This window comes from Rhinoraja longicauda, chromosome 24, assembly GCF_053455715.1.
Source record: "Rhinoraja longicauda isolate Sanriku21f chromosome 24, sRhiLon1.1, whole genome shotgun sequence".
NCBI classification, from domain to species: Eukaryota; Metazoa; Chordata; class Chondrichthyes; order Rajiformes; family Arhynchobatidae; genus Rhinoraja; species Rhinoraja longicauda.
This window is the reverse complement of record NC_135976.1, coordinates 3,724,049-3,739,886: the sequence shown is the minus strand read 5'-3', so window position 1 is coordinate 3,739,886 and position 15,838 is coordinate 3,724,049. Positions and strand designations below refer to the sequence as shown.

The following is a 15,838-nucleotide window of genomic DNA, read 5'->3' as shown; positions in this document are numbered from 1 at the left end:
TTGTCATTTTGTGGGTTAGTTTATCCTTTGATCCACTGATTTCTCTTGGACCTCCATTCTACTTTCAATTGTTTCCTGGATCTGCTACAATCTCCATGCTCGACCTCGTCACACTGCCCTTTTAATTTCTTCAGCACAACACTGCTTAGGTATACACAAAAAACTGGAGTAACTCAGCGGGTCAGACAGCATCTCTGGAGAAAAGGAATAGGTGGCGTTTTGGGTCAAGACCCTTCAGACATGGTTAAGGTATTCAATCCATTGCCAGACAAGCTGTGAAAATGTTAGCTGTATTGAGCATTTTTATGCTTCATGTTGTACCTCCTCCAGTAGAACCATATACCTGCTCTAATTTTCGGCATTAAGTATCAGGAAGTCATGTTGCAGCTTGATAAAACCTTGTTTAGCTGCACGTGAAATATTGGCACAATTCTGGTCACGCTATCACAGGGTGATGTGGAAGTTTTGGAGAGGGTGCAGAAGAGGCTTATCAGAAAGCTGCCAGGATATAACATCACCAGGTCGACTGGATTGGCAATCTCAGCTGAGTCCCTTTTTGCCGGGTCCCTTCTACTTCAAGAACGTGTACAAACATCGCCAAGTGGAGTGTTGCCATGCTCCTTTGTGAGACATTTTCTCTGAGCTGCAGTAGCCAGGGTCAGCTCTTGCACTGGCTCCTTAAAGTAATCCCTCAGCCGTGGCTCCATTGCCACTGTCACTAAGCTGCAATGTTTAATACATCTGAAATCCTGCTATTCTACCTTTCTCCAATGAACCTTAACTCTCAATCCCATCCCTTTTCCCGCTATTCCAATTTACTGATCCACGAGTTTTGTGCATCCCCTAAGTTGGCCTCGGCTGTTAATTAACAACAGTGGGTCACTTTGTCGTTGTTGATGAAATTATTTAATATGCGAGGCAAACATCTTGTACGACTGCATCTCCATTTGTAATATGTGGTGCAATGAGAAGAGAGCTTTGTGCAACGAAAGATTGCAAGACTGACTGTTTTCTACGAATGCAACGCCTTGTAATGTGAGGAATGCCTGTATTTGTATGTGTACATTAGATGCAATTGCATCAGTGTGCCCCATGCATGAACATCATGAGATCCTTCATTTGTCATGCACTCACTATTTATTCTTGCCTGTCCATAGACGCGTGCTTCATATAGTTCTGTCATCTACTATACTTGTTAAGAGGTTGCAAATTCATGTTGAATCTATTGAAAATTTGATTTTGGGGTAACTTACTTTGGATAAAAGATCTGTATTTAAATGCAACGCGTTTGCTCAAATTGGAGCTTTATCCTTTCGAGGAGTTTGTAATTAGAAAACCTTTTCCACTGGGGAGTTTTATTTGGATTGAACCAATCCAGTAGATTTATCAATATTTAGCCACTGTGAATTATGTAGTATGTTCATACACATTTTAATTCTCATAACAATATTAAAAGGATTTTCAAGTTTAATGAGTAGGAAAGAAAACTGCAGATGCTGGTTTAAATCGAAGGTAGACACAAAATGCTGGAGTAACTCAGAGTCTGAAGAAGGGTCTCGACCCGAAACGTCACCCATTTCTTCTCTCCAGAGATGCTGCCTGGCCCCCTGAGTTACTCCAGCATTTTGTGTCTACCTTCAAGCTTAATGACGTGATCATATGGCAAACAGATTAATTGGAGAGCATAGTTCCAAGCTCTGCTCTCGAAATCCATCCACAATAATTTAAATCTCAGCCTTGTTTTCCTAATTCATGTTACAGACCGATCAGGAATCTATCTATATCTGTCTTTTTTTTTAAACTAAGACTTTGGGTTAATCATCTTTTGAGAAAGTAGGTTCCAATGACTCATTACTGGAAGGATACCAAAAATGCTTCATCTGTCTTAAATGTGTGATGTCCTTATTTTTGAACAGTGACATCTTGATCTAGATTCTCCCAAACAAGAGAACATTATTTTCATGTTCACTCTGTCAGAAGCCCTCGGGTCATGTTTCAATAAGACTGTGTTAAATCAATGGCTTTAAAGATATTTGGGGCCAAGTTCACACATCTCATTTCAGATCTCAGTGATGCACTAGAACTTCAATGGAAAGATTAATTTAAAATTATCCCTCTTCACAGTTGGTAATATTGCCCAAGAATGCTGTTTGAAGTTCAAATTAAAGAACTACTTGAATTTGCTGAAAGTTCCTTTGTGTAGAAGTGTCCTTAATGATTTTAGACAATGTGGGCTGTTCATATTGAAATTATACTGATACCCACTTACCAATATCCTCAATAGTGCTGACTCGTTATAACACGTTTGGTCCTGTTACCCGAGTACTGATAGGTGCATATGTACCACTGTACTTTTAGATGACACTTGCTTGTGCTGATTCTCTCTGCTGGAGCTCCAGCAGCAATGGAAGGGTGCTGTTGTTGCACCAAGGCCCACTGTGGAGTGAACCAATGAGACCGCATGAGAGCTGACATGAGGTGGGATGGGACAAGCAGTGTGGTAGGAGCTGGGCGCTGCTCCTTGGCAGGCATTGTGAGTGCATGCCATCACTGGCAACCGCAGTGCCTGTTCCATGTGTTTGCAGACAACCCAAATCCTGTTAGATCAGTTGGAAGCTGTCGTCTTCCCTGCTCAGTGTTTGATTGCACAACTGGAGTGCCAGTGGAGGACTGAGCATGCAGTCGGCATTTCATCTTTCTTTAAATAGTGCCATAATTAACTTTTTGCACCAATTCCACGTACTCTTGTTTCCAAGAATGCATCCCGAGTGATAAGTAAGGTACGAGTGTAAGAAGAAAGTGTAAGAAAATAACTGCAGATGCTGGTACAAATCGAAGGTATTTATTTCACAAAATGCTGGAGTAACTCAGCAGGTCAGGCAGCATCTCAGGAGAGAAGGAAGGGGTGACGTTTTGGGTCACCTCTTCCTTCTCTCCTGAGATGCTGCCTGACCTGCTGAGTTACTCCAGCATTTTGTGAAATAGATAAGAGTGTAAGAAAGTAAATTGGTTATAATAATCTTTTCCACAAAGAAATCAGTGCTGCAATAAAAAAAACAACTGCTGAAAAAATAAAAAAAACAACTGCTGAAAATGCTCAAATTCAGGCTGAATATGTGGAAAGAGAAATGGTTAATATTTTAAATCAATATCCTTTCATTAAAAAAGCTGCTTAAAGATTGTTCCAAATTCTGCAGTTGTGATCTGGTGCACTACTTTCACTAAAAGGGTGTATGTGCTCCCCCCCCTGCATGATGCCATCTGAAGAATTGATTCATTTTCTGTTTACCATTATTCATCAGGCGATGCTGAGGTTGTTGAAATCTTAGCAGACAATTTTAATCTGGTGTCTTGGTTTGAACAATTCTATAAATTGTTGCAGAAACTCTGCATTGTTTAATTTCATTGATGTTTGTACTTTCAACCCTATAAACAAGATTTTGAATGCCTACTCCATAATCTGGTCTCAAATTTGCAAACTGATGATCTCAGTTCACTCTTCAGTACCTCGAATCCTAAACTTAAATTTTAGTCTACCAGATCTACAGCTTTAGGCTTGGGTGTACATTACTGGGCAATGAAACAGTAAAGCCCTTTCAGCTGGTGAATGGAGCAAATATCCATCAGAGTCAATAGATGCTATTAGCCAGAGAGTAAATAGCATTTGGCTTTAAATGTTTTGGCTTCAAGACTCCTAGAACAAAGAGGGAAAAAAGGTTAGCTGATAGCTGTCATGATCACAGCTATGAATGATAATTAGATCTATAGGAAAGAACTGCAGATGCTGGTTTAAATCGAAGATAGACACAAAATGCTGGAGTATCTCAGCGGGACAGGCAGCATCTCTGGAGTGTAGGAATAGGTGGCATTTCTGAAGAAGGGTCTCGACCTGAAACGTCGCCCATTCCTTCTCTCGAGAGATGCTGCCTGTCCCGCTGAGTTACACTAGCATTTTGTGTCTACAATGGTAATTGTATGTTCACAGAGTTCATCACTGTGGCATCAATCTTTGAAAAGTAATTGGGTTGGAAATTGATAAGATATTGAGCCCTGAGTTTACAATTATTAGATGTGAAGGAAATCAGCTTACTGAAGGTGGCAGCACAAGTAGATAGGGTGGTAAAGTAGGCTAGCTTTCAATGTAAGGGGCAATGAGAATCAGGAAGTCACGATGCAGCTCCATAAGAATTTAGTTAAACTACCTATGGAGTATTGAGTACAGTTCTGTTAGCCCCATTACAGGAAGGATGTTGAGGCATTGAGTGGGTGACCAGGTGGGGTTTATCAGAATATTGCTTGTATTAAAGGGTTTCAGCTACATAGAGGTTGGATAAACTGGGATGGTTTTCTCTGAAACGTCAGAGGTTGAGGTGAAACGATAGAAGTATAGAAAATGACGAGAGGCATACGGTAGCAGTCAGAAGCCTTCATCTTTTACCAAAGACATTACCATTCAAAATCCATCACGCTCCTAATGGTGTACTGAATGTTTGTCTAACTTTTGTGCAGTGCGTGGAGCTGTCTCAGTCCTTCTACCATCTGGGCAATGTCCCACAGAATGTAATCATTCTCATAATGATTACAAGCCTCATAATTCCACAAAGAAATCTCTTCCTTCGTACCTCTCCCACGTTCCCTGGTGAGATGGATTTGTCAAGATCCATGAACTGAGAGAAAATTAGCTCAATTTCACAGAACTTCACAAGAGCTGCAGAGTGGGATACAGCATGAAAATAGATCATTCAGCTCAGCGAGTCAAACACCCATTTTTGCTGATGCTATTTATTTTCTTGGCAGGCTCAATAGCAGAGGTTAATTAATGCATCAGCAATAAGAAATATTTGGAGTTAATGCCTTATAGATTCATTTAATGTTAATTTAACATTGCTATCATTTAATAGTTTACAGATGAACGTCTGTCAGGAAAAACATGAGCAAAAGGTGTGGACATAATCCAGCATGCACATTCTGTTCATTCTGTTCTGACATGTTCATTCTGTCAGCAAGTATGTGCAGATTGTAACTGAGACACAGACTGTGATTATACTTATGCCACAGTGGCTCAGTTATCTTTCTTGCTGTGCACTGCTGTTCAGATTACAATGGAGTTGAAGTCAAATTTTGCATTTAGACTGTCAGCACCAGGAGCCGGCTTTCCCCTCTCCAGTCAGAGATGCAAGCAGAAAAATGCATACTCCTGGAGTTTTTGTAACATCCAACCTTTCACTGAATGAGTAAGAGCATTTAGCAGTTGTTGATGGATCACTTAGTTCAACAATTTAACAAGAGGTTCTTTGCTTTATGCAGAATGAGAAACCGGAGATGTGCAACTCAAATATATTGACCATATGGAGAAATTATAACCATACATTGCATCTACGGATGCTCATAATTGATAACTTGGGGAGAAAATAACTGAACTTTATTTCCTATAAAATTTTGTCTAGGGTGTGAATGTTTTTAGATTTACAATTAATTAAACGTATACTGGACCAGAATATATAAAGCAATTAAAATGTTAGGAAGAATTGTTTTTGGGAATGCATTAATTTTTTGAATTCTTTTGCAGAGACTTGAGTCGTAACCGATTCATTTCCATTAAAGATGCTGCATTTGATGGTCTTAACGGGCTGCTGGAAGTGTGAGTATCCTGCCATTATTTTAGATTCTTGAATACTTTAAATAATTGGTTATTTAAGCTGAAGAAATTTTGCTAATTGATTACTTTCCTCCAGGAAAATCAACTATAATCTCCTCTCCTCAGTCCCGCAATTAGGAGCTGCAATGGCTAACATTACCATGCTGTCACTGTAAGTACAATGTTAGGTTGCTTTCCATAGCCTGAAATGTGCATTGACTCTTTATTTCACTTTCAAGAGACAACTTTCTGTTTAATTTCTGACACATTTTCTCCCAAGGATAATCTTCAATTATCCACTCTGCAATGAAACTGCAACCCTTTTTCAAAAATTCCTGTTCACTGATCTACCAATAACTTTCAATTAGGAGAATCCTTTTTACACTGACCCGTCAATATTTTTTGACAAACAAGTAATGGATAATAGTTCTTGGGAAATGAATAATCTCTCGTTCTCTCACATTGTATAACATAATACAGTTGCATAACAGTGTAGTATTACATTGTATAACAACACAGTTTAACCAATTTGTGCTGTGTTTTTCCAAAGTTATGCTTCAACTGCGACAGTGCACCTTGCCAATCTTTCCCTTTCCTTGCTCATCACTTTGTGATGTATTCAGCAGAAGCAAAGCTTCTTGCACCAGTATTGTAATAAGACAGCACCCTGAGGTGAGATGGAGCAGTGATACAAGAGATTGTTTGAGTTTTTAATCTATTGAATGCTTTAATCTTTTTGTACCCAAGTTGGCAACTGTTCAAGGCTGCAAATCTCACCTGTAACAGGTAAACATAGAAACATAGAAAATAGGTGCAGGAGTAGGCCATTCGGCCCTTCGAGCCTGCACCGCCATTCAATATGATCATGGCTGATCATCCAGCTCAGTAACCTGTACCTGCCTTCTCTCCATACCCCCTGATCCCTTTAGCCACAAGGGCCACATCTAACTCCATCTTAAATATAGCCAATGAACTGGCCTCAACTACCTTCTGTGGCAGAGAATTCCACAGATTCACCACTCTCTGTGTGAAAAAAATAACTTTCTCATCTCGGTCCTAAAAGACTCCCCCCTTATCCTTAAGCTGTGACCCCTGGTTCTGGACTTCCCCAACATCGGGAACAATCTTCCCGCATCTAGCATCTCCAACTCCTTAAGAATTTTATATGTTTCTATAAGATCCCCCCTCAGTCTTCTAAATTCCAGCGAGTATAAGCCTAGTCTATGTAGTCTTTCTTCATATGAAAGTCCTGCCATCCCAGGGATCAATCTGGTGAACCTTCTCTGTACTCCCTCTAAGGCTAGAATGTCTTTCCTCAGATTAGGAGACCAAAACTGTACACAATACTCCAGGTGCGGTCTCACCAAGGCCCTGTACAACTGCAGAAGAACGTCCCTGCTCCTATACTCAAATCCTCTTGCTATGAATGCTAACATACCATTTGCTTTCTTCACTGCCTGCTGCACCTGCACGCTTGCTTTCAATGACTGGTGCACCATGACACCCAGGTCACGTTGCATCTCCCCTTTTCCTAATTGGCCACCATTCAGGTAATACTCTGCTTTCCTGTTCTTGCCGCCAAAGTGGATAACCTCACATTTATCCACATTATATTACATCTGCCATGCATTTGCCCACACGCCTAATCTATCCAAGTCACTCTGCAGCGTCCTAGCATCCTCCTCGCAGCTAACACTGCCCCCCAACTTCGTGTCATCCGCAAACTTAGAGATGTTGCATTCAATTCCCTCGTCCAAATCATTAATATATATTGTAAATAACTGGGGTCCCAGCACTGAGCCTTGCGGTACCCCACTAGTCACTGCCTGCCATTCCGAAAAGGACCCGTTTATTCCTACTCTTTGCTTCCTGTCCGCCAACCAATTCTCTATCCACCTCAACACTGAACCCCCAATACCGTGTGCTTTAAGTTTGTACACCAATCTCCTATGTGGGACCTTGTCGAAGGCCTTCTGAATGTCCAGATATAACACATCGACTGGTTCTCCCTTATCCACTCTACTAGTTACATCCTCGAAAAATTCTATAAGATTCGTCAGACATGATTTACCTTTCATAAATCCATGCTGACTTTGTCCGATGATTTCACCACTTTCCAAATGTGATGCTATCACATCTTTAATAACTGATTCTAGCATTTTCCCCACTACTGATGTTAGGCTAACTGGTCTATAATTCCCCGTTTTCTCTCTCCCTCCCTTTTTAAAAAGTGGGGTTACATTAGCTACCCTCCAATCCTCAGGATCTACTCCAGAATCTAAAGAGTTTTGAAAAATTATCACTAATGCATCCACTATTTCTGGGGCTACTTCCTTAAGCACTCTGGGATGCAGCCTATCTGGCCCTGGGGATTTATCTGCCTTTAATCCATTTAATTTACCTAACACCAGGGACTAACTGGTGTTCATCTTCCTGCCCAGCATATTTTTGTCTCGTGTTTACTTGCTGCACTGAAGGATAATGATTTTCTCAATAAATAGTGATTTATTTTCAATAAAGAATTTGGAATAATATAGCTCAAATTGGTTTAACTATTATGTTATATAAAGTGAGAGAACATTTAGTATGTATATTTTTATTCTGTTCCATTCTGTAGTCTCTTCCCCCGCCCGCCCCCCCCCCCGCCCCCGCCCTGTGAAATTGTCTTCTAATCTCAATTTCTTCCTTTAACTTCAGTGACTAGTTTATGTTCTGTGGTGCTTTTTTAAGTAATTAAATATGGGTGTTTGCATCATTGTTATTGAAGACTTCAGAAGATCCATTGGGAGCAAGGGGAAATATTCATTAAGAAAGAAGAACCACAGCTTTGATATATTTACTATTTTACTTTTCAGAATTCATAACCGGCTGGCAGAGTTGATTTCGATGGATCTTCAGCCATACAGCTCTTTGGAGACTTTAGATCTGAGTTCAAACATGCTTTCAGAAATCAAAACGACTTCATTTCCAATTATGCAACTGAAAAACCTGTGCGTAATTACACATTTCATTACCTTCATTGTTTTATAGCATTAGTGCGTTATAACAATGTACTTCAACAGTTTTGTTTGGGCACTACTTGGAATTAGAAAGTAGAACAATGGAATTCTAAACTGAGGTGCCAAATTAGTCTCCCAAGGAAGTAGAGGTATTTGGTGTACTGCCTTGGCAGTTGTTTCAATGTGGTTGGTCCACAATAGATCATTGGCGATATTAATGCCAAGGAGTTTGAAGTTCAGAACCATTTCCACTTCTTCGCCATTGAAGCTGATTAAAGCATGTGACCTTCCTCCAACAAATTTGAAATATTGAAAATGCATTCGCTCTGCCTTTCCGCTTTCTACTGTTCATTTTCTTCCTTGCTTACCAGATTAGTCATTAACTAAATGTTTCTGAATTGGCCATTTATGTAGGTTGCACTCAGCAAGGCGAGACTGACAGTTTATTGAAGTGACTAACCACAACTGATAAAGTATTTAGAGTAACTTGAGCAGAACGTCTTGAAGATTTTTTTGTTTTGTTTTGTTTAGTGTTGAAAGATGTGTTGAGTCCATCTTCAATCACTGTTAAGGTTCATAGTTTTCTTGTATCCATGCAGGAGCGGTGAAATCCCGACTCAGGATAGAGTAGATTAATTGTTGAATTTCGTGCAAGTGCTTCTAATTGAAAAGGCACAGAAGTCTATGAACTGTGTCCTATGGATTTCCATTTGATTCAAGCCCATTGTGATCGGCTCCATGGAGTCTGCTGCACCATTGTGTTTTTCCAGTCAGTGGGCACGGATTATGGCAAGAGTTCTGAGGGGTACAAGCATCGTTTATGGGCTGGAGCATTTCTTAACCAGTACTATTTTCAGATGCTTATACATTTGATTTCACCTCTATAGAGTAGAAACTTTATAAACTTTCTGGTGATTTTTAGCTGGTCAAATAAATATTTTACCTTATTACAAAATGTACATAATTCCAGAAAACATTTCCACTGTTTATTTGTTTCCAGAATCTGAACGTTATTGGCAGGGCAGCAATTTTGTACTTGCCTAATTACCCTTGAACTGAATAGCTTGCTTTTCTAATTTACAATCAACACACTTGGCAGGTCTGGAGTCATGCACAGGACAGGCAAAATAAAAATATTAGGCTTTCTCCTTTGAATTACATTACTGAATTAAATTAGCTTCCCAACAATCTGGTAATTTTCGCAGTTATCAGTCCGAATGACTTTATGGCATTTCAAATTCTGAATTATTAAATGAATTTACATCCCTCGGGTACTGTGGTGGGATTGGAACTGGAGTCTGATCTGTAGATTGTTATTCCAACCCTCCAGATTACTGAACATTTGAACTGTAATGAAGTGCAACCCTTCCTATTTTAACATTCAAATCTCCAGGACTCAATCTGGGCGGCACAGCTGATAGCCCTGCTGTCTCACTGTGCCAGAGACCCGGATTTGATCCTGACTGTTTATATGGAGTTTGCACGTTCTCCATGTGACCATGTAGAATTCCTCTGGGAGCTCTGGGGTTGCTCCCACATATCAAAGACATGTGGGTTTTGTAGGTTAATTGGCCCCCGTAAAATTGTCGGGAGTGGATACGAAAGTGGGATAACAACTAGTGTGAAAGGGTGATGGATGGTTGGAGTGGATTCAGTGGGCCAAGGCCCTGTTTCCATGCTCTATCCTTCAGACAATCAATGTGGCTAGACACAAAATACTGGAGTAACTCAGCGGGACAGGCAGCATCTCTGGAGAGAAGGAATGGGTGACATTTTGGGTCGAGATGTGGCTAATTGGGCAAACAACTGTTCTTTAAGAAGCCTGAAGATGGGTCTCGACCCGCAACGTCACCCATTCCTTCTCTCCAGAGATGCTGCCCGTCCCGCTGAGTTACTCCACCTGTTCTTTCAGAAGGATCGACTCAAAAGTAGTGGCCAGGAGAATCCTTCCGCTCTGCACCATGTAATCCTACACTGATTGTTACTTGCTGGATAAATGGGCCAAAGATTTCGTGCTTTTTGGCATGCTGGATAAGTTTACCCGATTTAAAACTCCATCGGACTTGCTGTGCCAATTTGCATTTGTAGTTTAGTTTAGAGATACAGTGCAGAAACAGGCCCTTCAACCCGTCGAGTCTGCCCCGGCAGGCGATCCCTGCACATTAACACTATCCTGCACACACTAGGGACAATTTACAATTTCACCAAACCAATTAACCTACAGAAAGCCAATTAACCTAGAAACTTGTATATCTCTGGAGTGTGGGAAGAAATCGGAGATCCTGGGGAAAACCCACACAGGTCACGGGGAGAACGTACAAACTCCGTACCGTCAGCACCCGTAGTCGGGATGGAACCTGGGTCTGGCGCTGTGAGACAGTAGCCCTACCGCTGCACCACCATTCCGCTCTTTGTGGACACAATGGGATATGTTCTTCAAGTTGCGTGTGCAGACTTCACTTAGGGAAATGGTACCTGTGTGAATCTGAACATCCCCCAAGTGTAAAGGAATTTTATTATTGCTTGTTGAAGGGTTAAGAATGTGCATTAAACTTGTACATCTTTTATTTGCTGGATAAGGGACACTTGGGATTCATGTTGGAGAGGCTGCTCTTCAACTTGCTTTCTGAAAGTTATTATGTGGAGTTGTTCTGTGTCAATAAAATGCTGTACTGCATTAGTTATAGATTTGTACAAGGTGCTCCTCAGGTTACGATGGTTTGACTTACAATATTTCGGCTTTACGATGGTGCAAAAGCGATACATATTCAATACAAGCCGTACTTCGAATTTTCAATTTTGATCTTTTCCCGGGCTTTTCTCGGACTCGCAGACCTGCCCGCTGCTCAGACTGGGTAACGGCAGCGAGCCATCATGTCTACCATACGCCCATCTGTGTCTCCTGCCTCTGGCGAGAAGAAGAAGAGGAGGGCAATTACTCTCGAGATGAAACTCAAGATAATTGCCCTGCGTGAAGGTGGCAAGCCAGTAATGGTCATCGTACTTTCGCAATCGACGATCTCCACCATCTTAAAAGATAAGAAACAAATCCGCGATGCAGTGAAATCGTCAGCATCGGTTACATCCACGGTCATCATGAAGAAAAGAGCTGGGCCGATTGATGATATGGAGAAAATACTTGTCACATGGATGGAAGACCAGATACAGTAGCCTACTGACGATCCAGGCTAAGGTAACGAGCCTTTTGGATACGCTATAAGAGCGTGCCGATGATCCTACCTATGTGCAAGTGTTTACAGCAAGTCATGGATGATTCCAATGCTTGAAAAGACGTCATAATTTTCACAATGTCAGCGGTGAGGCACCAAGTGCCGAAGCTTTCAAGGAGAAGCTGCATCGGATATTTGTGGATGAGAAATATTTGCCAGAACAAATGTTCATTGTTGATGAAGCGGGCTTGTTCTGGAAGCGTATGCCGGAGCGTACGTACATCCATCAAGGGTCCAAGACAATGCCAGGATCCAAGGCACGCAAAGACTGTGTGACGCTGCTTTAGGGTGGAAATGTTGCAGGGTTCAAATTGAAACCTTTACTAATCTACCACTCGGAGAACCCTGGAGCATTCAAGAATGTGAGCAAGCCTACTCTTCCCGTTTATTATCGCCATAAAAAGAAAGCATGGATGACATTAGCATTGTTTTAAGGCTGGTTTCTAAACTCTTTTATTCCGCAGGCAAGAGAACATTGTAGGCAAAACAACATCCCATTCAAAATTATTCTGATCTTGGATAATGCTCCAGGCCATCCACAGCACTTCGGCGACATGTATCCCGATGTAAAGGTTGTGTATTGGCCGCCGAACACAACCGCACTCATTCAACCAGTGGTCCAGGGCGCAATAGCTGCGTTCAAAGCCTACTATTTATGGCAAACAGTTGCACTGGCTGTTGAAGCGACTGAATCCGGCCGAACACTTCGTGTTTTGGAAAGGTTTTAACATTCTAAATGCTATCGGGAACATCGCTGCTGCATGGGAAGAGGTCACGCAGCAATGCATGAACGGCGTTTGGAAGAACGTTATGAAGACATGTGAACACATTCAAAGGCTTTAACGAAGATTCTGCTGTTGATGACAGGCAACAAGATATTGGTGCTTGGGAAACAACTAGAATTGGACATTAATGAAGAGGATATTTGTGAGCTTGTTGGCATTGAGGCTGAAGAACTTTCCAATGAGGAGCTGATCGAACTGGAGGAAGAAAGAAGCTGAGGCACAGGAAGAAGAGGTTATACCCGAGGAACCGAAAAAGAAATCAAGGAAACTGGCGGGGGCGTTTGCTACTATCAGCAGTGGCGTACGGATGTTGGAAGAAACCGACGCCAATTACGAGAGATTTGCAAAAGTTGACAGGCAGATACAGGATGCTCTTGCCTGCTATAGGGAAATATATAATGAAAAGAAGAAACAAACTGTAATCAAAACTTGGTATCTTCCTGAAGAACACTATGCCTGCTAAACAATCAACAAGTGTTGATGCCCCAGTGCCTTCTCCCACTATTCTCGAGCCTTATCAGAAGAGAGAGAATGTTTGGTAGTTTACGTGTACAGTGTATTAAATACATTTTTGACTTACGATATTTTCGGTTTGCGTTGGGTTTCTCGGAACGGATCCCTGAGGAGCACCTGTACTTGATTGTCGGTTGTTTCTAGTGGTAGCATTAATTTGTTTTGAAATAGGAAAATGCATTGTGCTGCTTGGAGACATCGTCATGCAGATATGACATTAAAAAGGATTAAGAAATCTACACCGAGCAGTATTCAGGCAGCTAATCAGTCTGAAGAAGGGTCTCGACCCGAAACGTCACCCGTTCCTTCTCTCCAGAGATGCTGCCTGTCCTGCTGAGTTACGCCAGCATTTTGTGTCTACCTTTAATAAACCCATAACAGTTTAACCAAAGCTCCTGAAATGATGCATTAGCAGCCTTTAATGTTGATTCTAGTCATCCCAGATTTTATGAAGACTTGAATCTTGTTTTGTATTTGGTTCTGAAAATCATGTTATTGCTATAAGTGCAGTCTGGGCTCAGCGAGCAGTTCTTTCATCGATCTCCCTCTGTTAAATTGGAACGGTGTGAAGCACCCAGGGCTTCTGATATATGACATTGTATGAGTAAAAATGAGTTTACTTTTTTAATAACTTAATATCAATCTAATTTACAGACATTTGAACAACAACCGAATAATGTTCCTTGAGCCAGGTTGCTTTGATAATCTCTCCAGCACCTTGCTGGTCCTCAAACTGAACAAAAATAAAATTTCTGTCATTCAGCCCAAGAGCTTCCGGTTGCCTCATCTTCAGTATCTGTGAGTTTTTTTCTTTTTACTATTCAAATCGCAGAAGCATATCTATTTAAAACAGGTTACCCGGGTAGACACAAAATGCTGGAGTAACTCAGCGGGTCAGGCTCCATCTCGGGAGAGAAGGAATGGGTGACGTTTCGGGCGACCCGAAACGTCACCCATTCCTTCTCTCCCGAGATGGTGCCTGACCTGCTGAGTTACTCCAGCATTTTGTGTCTACCTGAGATTTTAACCAGCATCTGCAGTTTTTTTTCCTACAGAAAAAGGCTACTGCAGCTTTCAGAGAGGTAGTGCCTCGAGATTAATAGTGATCTGTTCAATGTAAATTGATGGTGTTGATGGTTGAAGCAAGCCAATTTGTTCTAGGTAGAATATGCCAGATCAACTCTGATCGGTCAATATCTGTGGAGAGGGAAACCTTGTTAATGTTTTACATTCATGCCTCTGGGCTCTGACAAAACATAATTTATGTTAACTGTTTCTGAGTATTTTCTGGGTGCTAAGTATATTCAACGTGTTCGACATCATGGCCCAAGGATCACGTTGTCAAACTTGATCCAGAAGTTTCAAGATGTAAAATAGTTATAATATCTATTATACTGTCTCTGCTAAATTATATAACTATTGGAAAAAGTATATCGATGCAAGTAGATCTTGTTTTTGAAAATGTTATCTGAATCTGCTGGAATCTTAAACATTAATTTATTTCTAAAGCTCTATTGTTAAGAACGTGCATCCCAAATCTAGAGGCGGCAGTCTAGTTTCAGAATAAATAAATCTATTAGGGATGGAAATGAGCAGTTTCTTTTGCATTCATCTTAAGAATTTACTACCGAAAGTATAAGCAGAGGCTGAATTCTTGTATAAATGCGAAGCCAAAATGGGAGTGTTTTTGTCTGTTAAATTGACAGGCTTGGAGCCACCTGACGTACTACTCGTGCAAATATCCCATCAGCCATGATCTTACTGAATGACAAAGGCTAATGGCCTACTCCTATTTCGTATGATCCTATGAAGCCCTCTTTGTACACAGCTTGTACAGCATAAATAAGACTCATCCTTAAGCATGACTGACTTAACTCCAAAACCTTGCACAATTTACTTTCTTGTTCTAGTTCTGTCATGTTAACACTCCCAAGTGGATAAAAAAAATTGCTGAATGTAGAGAGAATTTAATTTGCTGAAGAAGAGATTGTCAACATCCAGCCTGGCGAGTACAGTCATATTTGTTACATTACTTATTACTGAAGTGAAATGAGATGTGTTTCGCAACTTAGAAATTTGTACTAAAGGTCACATTATGGTGCACTTTCAACCTGTCCCTGCTAACACAGATTTTTTTTTTAAATTCCTTGTCAATTTTGTTTTTTTTAAGGGAAGTCTTAACCACCACACAGTTTGAATTTATGTCTTGATATTTCAACAGGGAACTAAAACGCAATAGAATCCGGATTATCGACAGTCTTGCATTTCATGGCCTTGACTCGTTGAAGTCATTGAAACTGCAGCACAATGAGATCAATGAACTCAAGGACGGTGCCTTTTGGGGACTTAATGAAATTGAGGAGTTGTAAGTACTTTTGTTTGATATCTAGGACAGTTGAATCTTGTCAAGCCATTTAGGAAAATATTGGATTACTGCAGTTTTGAAGTGATTAATAGAATGTAATTAAATCAAATGTAATTGTTAAAGCAAAGTAGGAATGCGTTAATTTGTCTTCCTCCGTCCGATAAGTCTACAGCTGTCTTGGGTCTGTGCAAATTAAATCTGCAGCACCCACAAACTTAATTTCTCCTCGCCTGAACTTGGCACTTTTTGGAGATGTAACTAACTTGCTGAAATTGGCCCAGTTTTTGAATGTAATATTTGGGCCATAG

The 15,838-nt window shown here is 40.8% G+C and overlaps 1 protein-coding gene across 2 annotated transcripts in view; it reads left to right on the top strand.

Annotated features, from left to right (window-relative positions):
* LOC144605385 (leucine-rich repeats and immunoglobulin-like domains protein 2) overlaps positions 1–15,838 on the top strand; it is a 61,888-nt gene that overhangs the window by 19,029 nt on the left and 27,021 nt on the right. For both annotated transcript variants that reach the window (XM_078420553.1, XM_078420552.1), the window contains exons 2-6: positions 5,570–5,641; positions 5,736–5,810; positions 8,494–8,628; positions 13,820–13,963; positions 15,387–15,530. In XM_078420553.1, coding sequence (XP_078276679.1) covers positions 5,570–5,641; positions 5,736–5,810; positions 8,494–8,628; positions 13,820–13,963; positions 15,387–15,530 — 570 coding nt within the window. The remainder of the gene's footprint in view (positions 1–5,569; positions 5,642–5,735; positions 5,811–8,493; positions 8,629–13,819; positions 13,964–15,386; positions 15,531–15,838) is intronic.